General features: G+C 40.2%; 1 protein-coding gene across 2 annotated transcripts in view; it reads right to left on the bottom strand.

The window, feature by feature from the left end:
• The window catches only part of LOC129203569 (ubiquitin-conjugating enzyme E2 E2), a 215,989-nt gene that overhangs the window by 33,091 nt on the left and 169,695 nt on the right, over nucleotides 1–13,203 (bottom strand). For both annotated transcript variants that reach the window (XM_054818251.1, XM_054818249.1), the window contains exon 4: nucleotides 7,558–7,690. In XM_054818251.1, coding sequence (XP_054674226.1) covers nucleotides 7,558–7,690 — 133 coding nt within the window. The remainder of the gene's footprint in view (nucleotides 1–7,557; nucleotides 7,691–13,203) is intronic.

A 13,203-nucleotide genomic window follows, 5' to 3' on the forward strand; every position in this document is an offset into this window, starting at 1 on the left:
CCTAAGGGACCTTTTCAGTGAGGAGCTTTGTGTACTGGGTATTTATAGGAAATAGAAAGAAATGATGAACCACCTAAGTTTTGGAGAGGAAAACCAAGAAGATTTTAGTTGGATAAGGACATTTTCATGGAGATTAAATAAATCAATGCAAACCACTCATATAAATTAGTTTATTAAAAAAACAGTGAAAAAGAAGGCTATTCATTAGAAGAAATGGCAATTCAATTTGGTAATTACTAGAAGAATTATCAGATAACTGAATTCAAAGGAAATCTCAGAGATTGACATGGTATTGTTCCTATCAAAAGTGACTTTTGCATTTATTAGCAATAAAATACAGTTATTGATCCTTTCCCCAGCCTGCATATTTCTGCTTGCATCTCTGTCCTCTACTTAACAACTCCAGGATTCTGTCATTTTGAGAGACATTAAAGTGTCTTAAGGAGCCGCCTGGGTTTGTCCTGTCCCGAGCACTGTACCGCTGCATGCTGCCCTATAGGTTCAGCGTTGCCTGAAGATATGGGACCTATGGAACAAACGGAATTTCACTGCAGGCAGTGCAAGCGTGGGAACCGCACGCGGCAGGTGGCATGCCTGGGAACAGCCGCTCTGAGAAGAGCAGGACTCGGGTTTGATACTGCTAGCTCTGACAACGGTCTGCTGGTGGTAGGTTGTCCATTTCTCCTTCTCAAAGACTCCCGTGCATCTGATTTCTGCCTGCAGCCACCCAAAGTCTTTGCTCGCTGGGAAAGCCCGCCAACTCCATTTATTGTCATGGATGAAGGATCCACGGGCTGCTCTCAGCAAGAAGATGTAAATAGCAAGGCTGGGTGAAGAACAAGGGAGCGTGGAGGCACTGCGAAGGGGCCGGGGGAGGCAGCGGTCGGGGGACGCTCCAGGCCAGGGACCACCAGATGACTGGGAGGAGGAGGATGGGGAGGGCAGGAGGCAGCTGAGAAAAGCTGTGAGCAGCACAGCGCTGAGAACTAATGTGATGTGACAGAGGCTATGAGAGAAGTATGACGAGGCAAATGAACGTAAGGGATAACAGTGACAGGAGACCATCGCATCTGAAGGCTGGTCATACGATGGCAATATTGGTGGGGGTGGGGGTGGGCAAGAGAAGGTGGACTGAAGCCCTGCCTGCATCAGGGTTGCAGAGGTTATGATCGTTGATCATAACAACGATCAAATAGGCTGTACGTAAGGTTATTCCGAGTTTGAGAGCTTCAAATGTAAATTGTGTTAATAGTGATATATGCAAGTTAGTTAAAGCGTGGGTCTGCCTTTTAAGGTTCATCTTAACAATTTAGGTTAGAAATACCAAGGAATGCTTATTTTTTCTCACCTACTCTTGTAAGCACTGTTTTTCAATTACACTGCAGATAAAAGTGTCCTTAACGGCCAATCACATATACATAAGTATGCAAAAGTAGTGTAGAAGCCAGGAACAAAAAGAACTGCCCCTCGTAAATGAGGCTGAACTTATGAAATAGGTAGAGAGTTTCTACCACAGGAGGATTCCACATAATGATATTCAGTGCATAGAGATTAGTGCTATATGACAATTACGTATAAAAAAAGGAAAAGATGTTTAATATTGCCATTAAGACCAGATTCTATAGACAAAGGAAAAAGACTCTCCTTGCAGTCCAACAGTTGATTTAAAACAGTTAAGCTTTCAAATGCTGAGAACAATTTTTCAGATAGACATAGGAGATTTACAAGGAGGAAATGGAGTTTTCTGTTATTTTAATTTTGATTTAGAGGTGATTTAGCATATTGCAGCTTTCAAGTCCTGTGAACCATTTTTCAGTCAGCTGAGATTAAAGTCCCTAGCAAGATTAATTGTAGAGTTGGGATTAAGAGATTTTATAAATCACTCAAATTCAAAAATAAAGCTAGCAGAGTACTAGGATAATGATAGATATATCCATATTGTATCAGCAACAGCTAAATTGAATTGACACTGTAATAGACTGAACGCAGTCAAATATGAGAGTAGAAGTTATTAATAAAGATTATTCTTGATGAAAACGCAGACACCACTGCAGCGACAATTCCTGGGAGGGAAGTTCTCTTGAAAAGCATTCATATTTCTACAAACACCTGTATGAAAGACCCTGGTATGGCTTCCTGATTTGTCAAGGCTTCCTGCTCCAGAGGGACAGTATGCAGGATAATGATATTATTGCCTTTCCTTCCACAAGTATAGTGTACATAATGATGCAGTGTTAATTTGTTGTGATGGCTAAACTTTAAAGGATCTCAGATCAAAAGTTTGCATATTTGGGGAATTCACCAATTTCTCATGTGGACTGAGGACAGAAATTGAGCCGAAATTCTTTCTGTCAGGTCAGGCTGACTAAAAGATGTGATACTCCCTATTCATATACACACACATGTGTGTATATATATATACACACATACATACACCCACAGATACGCCCCACACACACCCATAAGAGACACCTATCTGTGCATAGCTATATATCCCATTCAATACCCCAAAGAAAGAGACGGAGCAAGAGAGAGAGCTTTCCTTTGTTAAAGCCAAAGGGCGAACTGTCTGAATCCATTAAGGACGAAAGGAAGATAGTTAGCAGGAAAAAGAAATCTCAAAGGTATTTCTGAAAAAGGTTGAGGGGTCATTAAGGCACTGGTGAAATGTAAGGTTATTTCCTTGGCAGGCCATCTAAGTATTTTTATTCATTTCTTTAAGTGGCTGCTCTGAACAGGGCACAGCTTTGTCTATTCTTCAGCCCACTGCACTACAAGGGAGATGCTGTATTTTTGGGCTGAAGTGAAACCTCACCTTGTGACCAAGACCGAAGCCTCAGCAGCATCTGGCCTTTAGCAGAAGGTGAGATCACGTCCACATCTATGCCTCGTTTTTTCTGTTCCGTACCCTCCTCCTGCCTGGCATCTCATAAAACCAACGTGATACTTAGGATGCAGCTAAAAAGAGAACGGCGATTCTGCAGGCTGCCCGCTTTCTTGCTGACTCAGCCAACTGGGTGCTCAGCTTATTTCCACAGTGCTACAGAAGCTTCCTTACAGTGGAGGCGAGGAAATATTTTTAATTGATCAGAGCCTCCCAGAAAGCCAAAGCTAATTTGTCAGTTCTCAGATGAGCTGTTCTAAAAATCCTGTTCTCTGGTTGTAGAGATAAATCGGAGTTAGGCTGGGATGGACCTCCATCCCTCCTATTCAGGCTGCAACAGGGAAACTTTTTGGGGAAGAACAACTCTCTCCTCTGCATGAGTGTGCTGCAGTTGTGAGAGAAGCCAAATGCCATTGATTTAAATGGAAAGCAGAGCTGAAAGGGTCAGTGACCTCCGGCTTGGAAAATCTGGAGTCCAGTTTCAAGGCATGAGACAAAGCTGGAAGACTGAAATAGACTGTCTTCAAAGGGGAAAAAAAAGAATATTGTGAGAGCAAATGATACTCTGACTTACCACACGGTATAGTCCATTTTGGTGAAGAATGACTTAATTTGATATTACTCTTATGGTCTAACTTTAGAGAGACACTGACAGGTAAGGACAGACAAAAAGAAAACTATGGACCTGTAGGGGAAAGCCTGGTTGGTGCAGACTGGAAGGGAAACCTGCTGGCAGTGACGCTGGGGTACACAAAACTACGAACGTGAACTGGACCACACAGTATAATTAGAGGATGTAAAGAATAGAGATAAATCTTTAAAATCTTAAAGAGGATGTGATGTTGAAGGCTACAAAGGTGTCAAAACCGAAGAAATACATAAGAATTAAAGTTTTGGATAGATGCTTTTTCTTTGTTTAAAGAAAACCTGAAAGAGTGAGTCATTCAGTTTCTTTTACGTGATAAAGACAAGCTGGGAAAGCGGGTTAACTACCTAGAAGAACAAACGAAAATTACATTTGTTAAAAACATATAGGTTAAAAATCTTTTCTTCGTGTGCGAATGTGCTCTCAGATGCTTAGTTTTATTTAAATTAATGTTTTCCAATATGCAGCAAGGTGCCCAATGATCAGAATAGGCATCAACAATGTTTATGGAAAGAATCTGGACTCTTTAGAAAATACTGAGAAATTTGTATAATACAAACCAAACAATGGTTACGCCACAAAATTATTTTAATTATAATAAAAATAAAAGACATTTAACCAGGGTCCATTTTCAATTTATTTTTCTCATTTTAAAAAATTGTTTTACCCTTCCCAACATCCATATACAACATACACATGCATGATAACAGAGTGCATGACATCTGAGAACAGATATGGAAAAGGGATTGTGGAAATCTTTCCGCAGATTTTAATACACTTTGGATTAGGCCCTTTAACAGTAACTATGTTATGTGACATGGGCATTTGCCTTTGGAACCTCAGGCTGGGTCAAGTAATTGCATCTGGGAAATAGAGTTTCTGTTTCTTCCCAGGTCTTTTGTGGTCACATTTTTGGAAGATCAATTTTGACAGTACTTATTTAAATGTTTCCTTACTTCATAGTAAAAGAGGGATGAAAATGGCCCACAGAAATCTCAGGAGGAAAGTATGAATTCAATCATAGCGAGAAATGTGAATTAAACCCTTTCTGCTATGTACTTACAGGGAGGTAATCTTGCCCACACTCAGGAATACATTTTATGTCTTTCTCAGTACATTCCACAGTCTTGTACTTTATCTCTAGATTTTTTAAGATGATAGAGCCATAAGAAGTGGGACTATACTTAGAAAAAAGATCTAAGATGATCTATTCCCATAACCCCAGGACCCATGATTTTGAGAACAGCACCAAATAGCCCAAATCCTGTGGTGAAGCAGAAGAGATGTCAACACCCGGTGACAGAGACAGCACCGTACCGTGAGGCCGTATGTTACGTTCCACGTACTCACTGCCTTTCTTTGGCTAGAAATAAGCGTGTGGAGAACATATTTAACCACCGTTTCCCAACAATACTGACTGGCAGCAGCTGCCTTATGACAAGCAGTCATCTTCCCATGCTGCTTTATTCAAGGGATTTCCCAAACTATTTTACCTATGAATCAGTTTCGTAGGGTATAGAAAATGGGTGTAATGAAATAGCAACAGTTTGAGAGATCCTACAGCAGGACTGAAAATAGGGGTCATTTATGACAGTGACTGAAACGAATAGAGTAAGAATCCATGTGTACAAAATATGCTAGCGACAGTCAGTTCTATCTGACATTAGACCCCTGTGCACATGTACTCATTACTTTCTTACAGATAACAATTTCCCTCATCATAAATACTGGCCTTTTAGTAATACAATATGGCACCATCAACTCTCTCGTCCTTTATCAAGCAGTACATTTTCTTAGGATTTATATGCGCACATTTCTTACAATGACAATTGGCATCAAGATAAAGGCAGACAAAAAAATCTACTACAAAGCAGGACAAGAGCCACCTCTTTGCTTGATATTTCATTAATAAGCAATGCACAGCTGCATTACTCATGTCTCAAAATAATACGGTTGCCAAACACAACTGAGTGTGGATTGAAAATGTCTTAACCTTGTGGTGAAACAGCAAACTGGACCTTCACCTATTTTTAAAGGATGCCTATTGCATATATTGCCTCAAGATTCAACAGATTCAACAGAGAGAATGACAAACGATATCCCTCCAACTTGTCTTTCAGATCTAGTTCTTTACATATTAGGTTTGGATCTCTGAGAGAAATTCAAGCTCTATTTTATACTCAATAAATCCATTTAGTAGATATGCCAATATCCCCTAAAGAACATAATTTTAATGTGCTAGGGGACTGAACGTAACCCTTGCATTACAACTACTACGAACAGACTAAGCCCAGCAAAGAAGCAAACAAAAGGAGCCTGTCAAGATGGACCTTGTATAGCAAGTAAGAAGTCTGGACTGGCCTGGGTTGGGAGGGAGGCAGGAAGAACAAGGCATCGCCCAAGCAACATGTGCCTAAAGCTTTAACTAACTGAAGGAGAAGAAACTGAAGAAATTCCTTCTTCACTGTGTAATCACAGTGATCTAAATTAGAAAATGTGCAGTCAGCAAAGTGTACAACCCCTGTAAGACTTGTCAGTGACCTCAAAGCTTCCCTAAACTGGAACACTAAAAGTGGGAAACAAAGTTAGACCACTTCTAGTACTGCTATACTGACCCATCTCTAGGTCACTGGCTGGGAAAGTCCAATTAACAGAATGACAAGTACTTTGAATTCCCATCTCTCATTCTTTTTTAAAACTTTTCCTGATAATGTTTACTATAAACATTACTGCTGTGGCATCAAAATCCTGTTTATAAACACTTCTCTTTCAATAGTGTACACGTGATAATCAAACAGGAATCCGCTACTTTCTCTTTTAATACAATACCCTTCTATTATAAACCAACATGGCATACCAACCCTTTCACAAATGTGTCAAAAAGAAGGTAAAGATTTTTGCTGCCATAGGTCCTCCCAGGGAGGTGTTCCAGACCCTCACTCTCCACACTGGCAAGGTGAACAATTCAGCTCTTTTCACTTTGTTTCATAAAAGACAGGCCCATCAAGTTATTTCATTCTATTAACAGCCCTGCAGGGTAAATTTTCCCAGTTTCTGCTCCTGTTAGTGAACACGTGTGCAAGAATTGCACTCGGTCTTCCAGATAAGGTCTTACAAGTATCTTATATATGACACTGGTAATTCCTTATCTCTACAGGTAATGCCAGAGGATGCATCTTAGGAGTGTGTTTGCCTTTTTTATAGATGCATGAGACAGGTGGTTTGTAATAATCCTGTGATCACCCAATAAAGACCCATTTTGACACCCTCCCTCAGCGATTATTACTACTGGTTATCGATGACACTCTGCACTACCGCATTTCATCCCATTTCAGTTTTTCCAGTCTTCCTAATCACTAGATTTTTCCTGTTTGACATTCCGAGCCTACTTGATCATGGCAATGATCTGCCACCTTCATGTGACTGGTAGAGTTCCACGTTTGTGGTTGGTGTCATTATTGACAGCATTAGAAAACGAATCCGTAAGGAATTCTGTAAATCTCTGCCGTTCACTCCAGTTTCTTGCCTTTTCTGCTGTATTTCCACATTCTTCCAGAAAACTGATGTAAAGCAATTACTTATAACTTCATGAACAATAGTGTATCTTGCATCTGCAGAAATAATTTATATGGGGTAGTGCAAAAGGTGCATATTTTTGTCAGACTGCCACAGACCCCTGGTGAATGATATGGGTCAACAGGAAAGATTAAGTATCTTCAGCTGCTTGTAAAGGGTGCAAGTCAAATATAAATGCTTTCATATTAGAAACAAACCCAAATCAAACAAATAACTGCTGGAAATTATGCAACCATTTGCTAAATAAATCCATATCCATCTAGCTATACTGGCAACATGCAGGCAAATTTTAGGCAGGTATTAAAATTCTTTCCATCAAAATACTTAGTTTAAATATTCATTACTGCTTTGAAAGTTTTATATTTCATCCTACAATGATATAACAACATACATATAAAAAAATAGCACAAGGAGAGGACTCCCATCAGATTTTTAATATCCTCCTACTAACCTTAGGTGGTTTAAAAGGATAGTCCGGTGAAAAGGTAATGTCAAGGAAGAAAACTCCACCTTCATATACAGACCCCGGAGGCCCCAGTATAGTTGACCTCCATTCATAAATGTTGTCTCCTTTGGGTCCAGCACTAAAATAGAAAACAAAAATATAACATAACAACCACGTACAATCAAGAATATACTGCATCAGTTATACTCTACTAGTAGTATTGCTGGTTTTGCAGTAACACTACAAGGTAAAATTGTGTATCATCACATGCATTAAATTAGTCCTGGATAAAACATGTAACTGGTGTCCTAAGCTCTGTCAGTAAAGTGATATATTCAGTCAGGAAGAAGTATTAAACTTACATTATAAATTATTCAAATAAGCACAGAAAAATTCCTGACTCTCTTATCTCAAATATTTTAGTGGGCAGATGTAAAGTATTTACGGTGCAAGGATACAGAGACTTTGCTGAGATGTCTGTCACTGTCTTGCTTCACAAGGCATCCTATTTTCACCTACCTCCTCATCCACCTACCTCATCAGTCAGTAGCAGTGTAATTACACACATTATTATACAGCACAGACTGTACTAAAGACTGAGCAGGGTACAAACGACCTTGCAGCTGCACTTTCTAAGTTACTAACCTAAGGTCTCCAGTCACTAGTACAGAAGGCTGCTTTACTCTGCAATCGTCACCCTCTCTTAAAAATATTATAAACAGGAAGCAGGTTAAACTGTTGGATTATGTTAATTCAAAATCCTCATTTAAAAACACAGTACCGAAACAATATTTAAAGTGTACAAAACATAATCCTGTACGTGAAACAAGAAAAAACTCTCACCTACACGGTCAATTCCTGACAAAATCAAATTAAAAACTAATAAAAGTTCTCGGGCATAACTCCTCCAAGAGCCAACACAGCCTCCTTTCATACAACATCATGCTTGTCCATAGAAACACATATTTTACTCAGGGTGGCCTCTTAAGGAATATGAAGATAACTTTTCGGTTCACATCCTACAGATACCAGTCACTGATACAGGACCTGAATTTTAATTAGGATCAATTGGGATGGTGACTTCTAGATACCTGATTAATATTTTTCAGAGGAAAGCAGTGCTGGTAGATATTTCAAAGAAGTAACGTGGTATTGTCTTAAGGCATTTCTTGTGAAACAATTCTTGTTATGTTTGCAATAAAGATTTCCACAGTATGCAGGGGTTTGTGAAATAGCCCTGTGTGTAGAACAGATGAAAGCTCTTGGCTATGCTCCATGCCTCACAATGTACCCAAGGCATACAATTATTATACGACATCATGTCATGTTCACTGCTCAACTATTCATTTTGTTCACTGAAAGTTAATAAAACCCTCTTTCACCTGAAATTCCTTGGGCTCCCTTCATTAAAACTTCTGACTGCATGATTCCCTGCATACGACTGCGTGACTTGGTACTGCGCAGTGTACTTCATTAGTCATGGTACCTACATCAATTTTCTATAATAGCTGTTAATGCTTCTTGGCTTTCTAAACTACGTGCTTTCTTAACAAAAATGGGTTACAGAGACTATAACATTACGGAACGTTCATTTTCTATCAGCCATAGTAACCAAACTAGCAATTGTTTTAAAGATAAAATCTGGCTTTCTAAGTGTCACAATAGCAGAAGTGTTGCCATCCATATTTCACAGTGTCTATAATACATCAGGTTGCTAGCTGCCAAACAAATTTAATTTACCCAGTTCTCAGTTTGCATTAACCTTTGAATAATAAAGCACAGCTGAGACTGCTGTAAGAAACAAACCAGAGAATGAATAATTAAAAACACCTCCGCTGCCTTTAGAAAGACCAATCCTGAGTCAACAGGGAAGGTTTAATTGTGACTGAACTAGGCATTAAGGGGCTAATTGAACTCTTTATAAGCCCAAACGAATGTGGTCCTACATCAGTGCTATGGTATACAAGGTTCACAGAAAGTAAAGCCCTTAAAAAAAAAAAAAAATTAAAAAAAATCAGGCAATTAGTTCAAATAGAAGAGGCAAGGAACAGGGGCAGTCTAAATCTTGCATGAAAAAAAGCCCCCTAATATGTGAAGAAAATCCTTTTCCATTTTCTGCAGAAAAATGTTCTACTACTTGGAGAAGCAATGACTCAGTTGATGTCAGCAGGTTAAAATGGAAGTGATATAAATGTCGATCCCAGAGAAACGGTCGGAAACAGCAAGTAACAAAAGCAAGCCCTGTCTTTTTTAAGCCTTATTTAGCCGGGAGGGGATGGACGGGCCACCTTTGGGTTTGAGCGAGGCTCACTTTTTTGATCAGAACTCTCTCTGTTAGTGGCATTTTCCTAACGTATATTATTTTTATTTGTTTTGCCTATTTATTTAATTGCATTAACATTTGAAATGAGCAGTCATTAATTAGAATAGTTGGAAAACGCTCCATCTGCCAGTTGAACTGTTTCGGCACGTCCAGCTACAAGCCCAGCCTGATCGCGTTCTGAGGATGCTGATTAACATTAATTGAAGGTTTTCTTTGCAAATGAGAGATGAAGCTTTATTAAGTATTATTATTAATTTGAAGAATAGCTTGAATTGTATGGAGTGTGGGAAGACTGCTGTTATCTGCGTTGCCTGTTAGAGTGCTTGCTGGCAGCAAGGCTGTTCAGCTGATGTAAAATACTGATCCACGGGCACAGGCAACAGCTGGTATTAAGGGCAACAGCATGCACGAGCGTAACATTTTTTCACTTGCGCATTAATAATACAAAAAAGTTTGACAGGTGTATTATCTTTGTTTTCCTTCTTTCCTAATTGTTAAGCCTTTTATTTATCCACAGTATTGGCAACCAGAACGACGACTCATCGGGCTTCACCAGAGAAAATTCCCATATGTGCAAGACCTCAGCCAGAGCCTTATTCTATAAGGTTTATAATGCAAGAGGATTTAATTGCCTTTCTCTCTACATGGATATCTGCCCGGCACACTGAAGCCCAAATGTTTTACATTCAGTATGATTTATATTCCAGCTCTATTAATGTTACTGGCAACCAAACCAGATCTCAAAGAAAGCAAACCAAACATCCCAGTGCCTGAAGTTCTGTTATCTTTGGAAGGACAGATTGAGATGTGCACCCGCTCGGCAAAGGGCAGACTAAATCTGTCTCGAACTCAACTGACCCGGGGCCAGCGCATACGCATGCTGCCCGCTGCTAACCTACCGCTGCATCAGGCAGCTGCAGGGCAGAAATAGGGCTGGCTGTGGCAGCTCCAGGCAGAAGTGGCTGAACCAGAGGGATAAGGTCGTTAGAGAAGGACAGGTCGGCTCTCTCTCCCGTACGCGCCCCGATGCGGAAACCTGGCGAATCTACAGGATGAGGCAAAGGAGGAGTCCAGTGAGAAGCATGCGGTGTGACTCTGGAGCTGGTGCTCCCCACGTTGCCAGCGTCACCTCCCAGGTGGAATTTGTAACATAGGACCGAGGAGGTGCAGCTGAGCGTAAAGGCCCTGGAGACCTGAAGTTATCAATGGCTTGTCAAGAGCTAGCTCTCTGCTGTCATTATTCCTCCACAGCTGATGAAACACTCCACAGAATACCGTATTTTCCCCGCTGGGGAGGCTTTGCTCGCTGGAAGAGCTGAGGTGGGTGGACATGGACCCAGCTTTCTTCCTCTTCCAAAATGACAACAGCACGGGTGTAGGAAATTCAGGACAAAGGAGTCAGAACATGGAAAATAGTCTCCCTTTTATTTCACCCTCCTTTGCTTCTCCTTATATATTTCAGTTCTGCCACTGCTTCCCACGTACATACTTGCAGGTGAAATGTATGCACATCAGTTACAGTTAGTAGCAAAATACTTTAAATGCTACTATAACAGAATTCATTTTGCTTTAAATATGTTTAATGCACAGAGTATTTTGCATTCCCTCAACATGTTTTAGGCAGGCAGCCACTTGAAATTAGTGCTGCTAAAAACTGCTGGTCCAGTACAATGCATTATAAATACCAAACTTTCCCCGCATTTAGAATATCCTAAAATCTTAAATTTAAAATAATGTATTAGGACAGTTGTATGAAAACAACAGCATCTATGAGATATACCAGATGAAAACCTATCTGGAGAAGTTATGAAAGGACAGTTGATTTTTAGGTTTATCGGAGCTGGAATTTGTATACAATTTTACTTAATTTCCAGAGAATAACTCAAAAAAGTGAAAATACAGAAGGTCAGGGGAAAAAAAAGGTATCATCTCCCTTGTTTATCAAATAGTCATATGGAATAAATTAGTCAAAATAATGCTATTATTTTCTAATTTAACTTGTATTTCTTGATGAGGGGTCACATGCTTCCCCAGCATCTATAACTGGAGATAGCATAACCTCACATTGTGTTTCTGGTGGAAAATGAGGACTGATTCAATGCCTTCCCTTCCATTCTTGGTCTCTGAACCTTGCTGGTATCCACTTTTAAAGTGTAACTACTCTTTAACACAAGGGAAAGCCAAAGTGGTTGCCGGATAATCTCAATCTGGGAAGAAGTATGTCAGCAGGAGCTATGCTGATGGTAACCTCACCAGGTGACTCAGAGCCCAGCCCCGTTCAACAAAATGCAAAAATAGTGCCATTGAGGAGCACTGGCATCACAGCCCCAGGAGCAACCCTAGTTCTCAGCCCTGCTTTCCCACTGCTGTGTGTCTTTGGAACAGATACAGACAGTGCCAGCAGCACGGGTGATCTGTTGAACTTCTTCTGCTCTTCTCCCAATTCTCTCTCCTCTCCATTCTGGAAGCCCATCTGATCCACCACCTCTCGAGCCTTCACACTTTCTCTTCCCTTGTTCCTGACAATTTTTCTTCATAGAACCTGTACTTTTGATTTTCTGCATGAGGGTTATTTCTCTCCCACCCCTCTCTGTTTGTTGATAATTCATTGCTCCTTCATCATGGTGGATCCTTCCTCCCCTCAGGTACATGCGGATCCCCCTCCCTCTAACATCCCCTTTCCTTTTCTCTCATCAACAGCCATCACCACATCCTGCTATTTTTCATCTTTCTCCAGAAAGGAGGAGGGAGTGGAAAATGGTGCAGGGGGATTTTATTACAGTACAGCAGTTACTCATTTTGTTTCTTTCCTTCCCTGTTGCCCTTCCGAGACGTAGGAAATGAAGAGCAAGCAGAACGGGTGCTGCAGCAACAGCGGCGTGGGGAAGGGAAAGGGAGTCACAGCTGTCTACCCAGATGCTACAGTATTATCAGTAGGTACTTTTATAAATGTATGTAATAAACAGTTGCCACAGCAGCCAAAGGACTACATTTCTACAAAACAAAAACAAAGAGATAGGAGCGAGCGCTGAGACTGCCTGTGGCAATGGGCACAGTTGTATGGTTAATAACACCTCTGCTATGAATAAAATTAGCAGGCTAGTCTCCAAGCAGTACAATCAAAGAACAATTAAAGAACTAAACCCCTTCAGAATTAAAAGAGAAGAGCTTAGTTTGGCTAGAATATCGATGACTCAAACTCTCATCAAGAAATCTCCCCAAATTTGTACCTTTGGAATGCATAACCTTTTCTTTCCTCACTTTTTTGCCTGAAAATTGCTGAAAACTCCTAAAATCTTCTTTCCTTTTTATTTATTTTTTAAAAATTT

Source organism: Grus americana, chromosome 2 (genome assembly GCF_028858705.1).
Source record: "Grus americana isolate bGruAme1 chromosome 2, bGruAme1.mat, whole genome shotgun sequence".
Taxonomy (NCBI): Eukaryota; Metazoa; Chordata; class Aves; order Gruiformes; family Gruidae; genus Grus; species Grus americana.